The sequence below is a fragment of the Mercenaria mercenaria genome, chromosome 5, assembly GCF_021730395.1.
Source record: "Mercenaria mercenaria strain notata chromosome 5, MADL_Memer_1, whole genome shotgun sequence".
In the NCBI taxonomy this organism is placed as follows: Eukaryota; Metazoa; Mollusca; class Bivalvia; order Venerida; family Veneridae; genus Mercenaria; species Mercenaria mercenaria.
The window spans coordinates 45,794,563-45,797,872 of record NC_069365.1 but is presented as its reverse complement, the minus strand read 5'-3'; the positions used below and the strand labels follow the sequence as shown (position 1 = coordinate 45,797,872).

The following is a 3,310-nucleotide window of genomic DNA, read 5'->3' as shown; positions in this document are numbered from 1 at the left end:
TCTTCCTAACATCTATCGTTTTGAGCAATCAAAACACTACACATAACAAATAGCGCATGAAAACAATATCCTCAATTACGGCAATCTTCAAATATCCGAGATGTCTATATCTTCCATTAAAAACTGCAAAATCCCGATATTCCTCAAAATATCCTCAATATTGTTTGTTAGTCCTGAATACCTTAATTGAATATAGTTTTAACTTTTAATAAGCATGTGTGTTATCTTTTCCGGATAACTGTATGATAGACTTGCAGAATATGTTCCATTCTGGTTCAATATGGCCACCGTTCTGATCTGGTTTCCATGCGGCATGGGCGAAACGATCAAATATTTTCTGAAGAAAATTGTCCATTAATTCCTTATCAACATGTTCGATCATAAGCATTAAAATGGGTTTATTCTGTTCATATGCCTCTTTTATTTCAAGTTTGCACATTTTCTTTCGGCAAAACATTTTCGAAATAATTGCAACAAAAACCGACGACTCCTCCACGCAACGCATAACTTCGCAAATAAGGGAATATCCAGGTTGAAAATGTTTATCACCTATGCACACCATTTGTTCGTTTGAATGAGTCATTTCTGACAAATGTTTACATAGTTCCGGATATATTTTCTTCAATACAAGGTCAGCGTCTTCACTACAATATGACAAGAATGCAAGATATCGTAATGGAAACGTTCCTGCCTCAATTTGGGCAATCACTTCACGAAGCCTTTTCCCGTTTTTACGACGTTTCCTTATACGAACAAAAGCAAATACGCCCAGTATTACTGCTATAATAACGGAGGGCGTAGCAATCATAGCGATCTTCTTGATGGTTTGCATTCTGCAAAAGTGTACAGTCTCTTTCAGGGCGTTATTCCGTATGACCTTGATATTGTCATCTAGCATGCATGTTATTGTTTCATTTCCATCTATGACTTCAGTATAATGCAGCCACTCTATAAACTCCTCGTTTACACTATCACATGTGCATTGAAATGGATTTGCCTCTAGATATACATGAAAATGCTTTTTGTTTTTGCCGTTACGATGAGTAAGGTTATGATGAGACCCTTGTAAAAGTATTTGTAATTCAGTTCGAACGTTTTGCTCAATAATGTAAATTTTGTTATGACGGGCAATGAGTTTTTCAAGGTTACCTAGATGTTTTATTGAGAAATGCAAGCTGCTTACTCTATTGTACGAAATGTCTAAAATCTTTAGAGATCGGGATTTCTTGAACATTTGCATCGGTAAATTGCTTAAACTGTTATGAGAGATATTAAGGTAATAAAGTTTTGTTAGAGCCCAAAATAGTCTTTCAAACTCCTCTGTATATTTTTCTTGCATTACATGTAGTTCGTTATGTGAAAAATCCAGAATGCGCATGTTCACTGACGGTTGCAAAACTGACGGAGAGATGTATTCCAATCCATTATATGAAATATTAATTTCAGAAATACTCTGTTTGGTTGTTTGGTGTAACTGAACGGTCATATTCAACCATTTCATCTTATTTCCCGCAAATGACACTTTTTTAAGTTGAAGTGGGCACCTTAACATGTCCAAAAAGTAGTCATTTATCTCAATATTATGTTCTGTATTTATATTGGTTGCCAAAAGTTTTTCTACGAATGTATAGAAATTCAAAGACTCGCAAAAGAAATTAAGTGTCTCAAATGTAAATTTGATTCGTAGCGCTGGCAGAACCGCCTCACTTATATCAATCGTCCTTAGGCTTTCACATGCCTCAGCTTTTATGAAATTTCTAAAGTTTCCAGTTACTGACTTTCTTAAATCCACATACTCTACAGTCTTACATATGTGCCCAATAGCATCGAAATTAAGCATTAATATATTAAGGTCAGATATATCTAAGTACTTAAGCTTTCTACCAAGAGTTATTGATTTAAAGAAGTAGTCATTAAGATCCACTGGATTTGGAAAGGACGTTTTTATCTTAGCTACACTTAATGATAACAATTCTGGCAATATTGTCGTACTGAGTCCTCTGTTTTCTGAATTTAAAGCGCTACTTATTCCCGAAATTTGTAGACTAGGGTTAGATGATAAATTTAGTGTCAAACACTTGTTTAGTCCTAGAAAGACATCTGGGCTGATCATTTCAATATCTTTCCCATGTAAGCCAAGATATGTTAAATTGACAAACTGATCAAAGCTTTTAGAAGGAATATACTTCCCACTCTCTGCTTGAATATCGAGTTTTTGTATATTTGACACATCTTTGAACTGATTTCTACTGAGCTGATTAAAGTCAAACTTTTCAATAAATAGTTCCGTTACATCAGATGGTATGTATGTAGGTATTTCTCCATTTTTACAGAGCATTGTATAACCGGAACAGTGACACGAGCTTGTGCATAATCCATATACATAGAAATGAACAGACGTACACAAGATAATAAGGCTAAACACAAAAACGTTAACCATTATTACAACGTGTTAAGTTTGCTATTCTGTGTGTGTTTAACGTTGTTTATTCCATTATGATCACATTGATAACTGCAGCAGAAAGTAAATCATACGATTATGTTAAATCATCAATTTAAGGTAGACTATTTATTATGCCGACATATTACCAATACGTACGTTTATTACAAAATTAATGTATAAAACGGTTGTTCGCATTAAACTAGTGAGGTCTCATCCAATTAATTTCAACACTTCAGAAATCAATATCCACTTTAACTTATTTTATCTAACTGTTTGATTAACGTAAAATATAAATACTTAAACTAGGAAGAAAATGCAGTCTTACGTAATTGTAAGTAAACCCCCTACATCTGATTTGTTCAAGGTCTAGTTGTCACGAGAAACATTCACTCAATTGTGTATCAATATAGAAAATCGATACGTTTTGGCTAGACAATTACAGATCAATTTTATGCATCGAAGTGTGTCTGCACTTTTAGTTCATAACAATACTGCCGAGGATAGCGGATAAGTCCCACCTCACTAATTGTCGTTGATTATGGTCTACATTGGCAATATATCGGCTGTGAAGCTGAAGTACAAAAGTCAAATATGCACTACTTATTTCAGATATATTTGAAGTTAACTGCATCAAAGTGCATAGTTTGAAAAAAGATTATTATTAAAGTATCATTTCTGAAAAAGAGTACAAGATGTTTAATGAATAAACCAGAAAATGCCCTAGGGAAAGTGAAAAATTTGTCAACAAACAGACGATTTTTTCTTTAAAAAAGTTAAAATCCAACAAAATTTCACAATTTAAAATATGTTGTGAAAGCAACTGTTTGAAAGTGAAAAACTCTGCTACCCATATACCTGTATATGCGT

General features: G+C 33.7%; 1 protein-coding gene across 1 annotated transcript; it reads right to left on the bottom strand.

The window, feature by feature from the left end:
- Positions 1-205: 205 nt before the first annotated feature.
- Positions 206-2,338, bottom strand: LOC123558367 (toll-like receptor 6). Its single transcript, XM_045350248.2, has one exon. The coding sequence runs from the start codon at positions 2,336-2,338 to the stop codon at positions 206-208; it is 2,133 nt and encodes a 710-aa protein (XP_045206183.2).
- Positions 2,339-3,310: the final 972 nt, after the last annotated feature.

Coding starts and splice junctions, on each gene's coding strand:
- LOC123558367 (XM_045350248.2), bottom strand. CDS start 2,338: ATGCTCTGTAAAAATGGAGAAATACCTACATACATACCATCTGATGTA.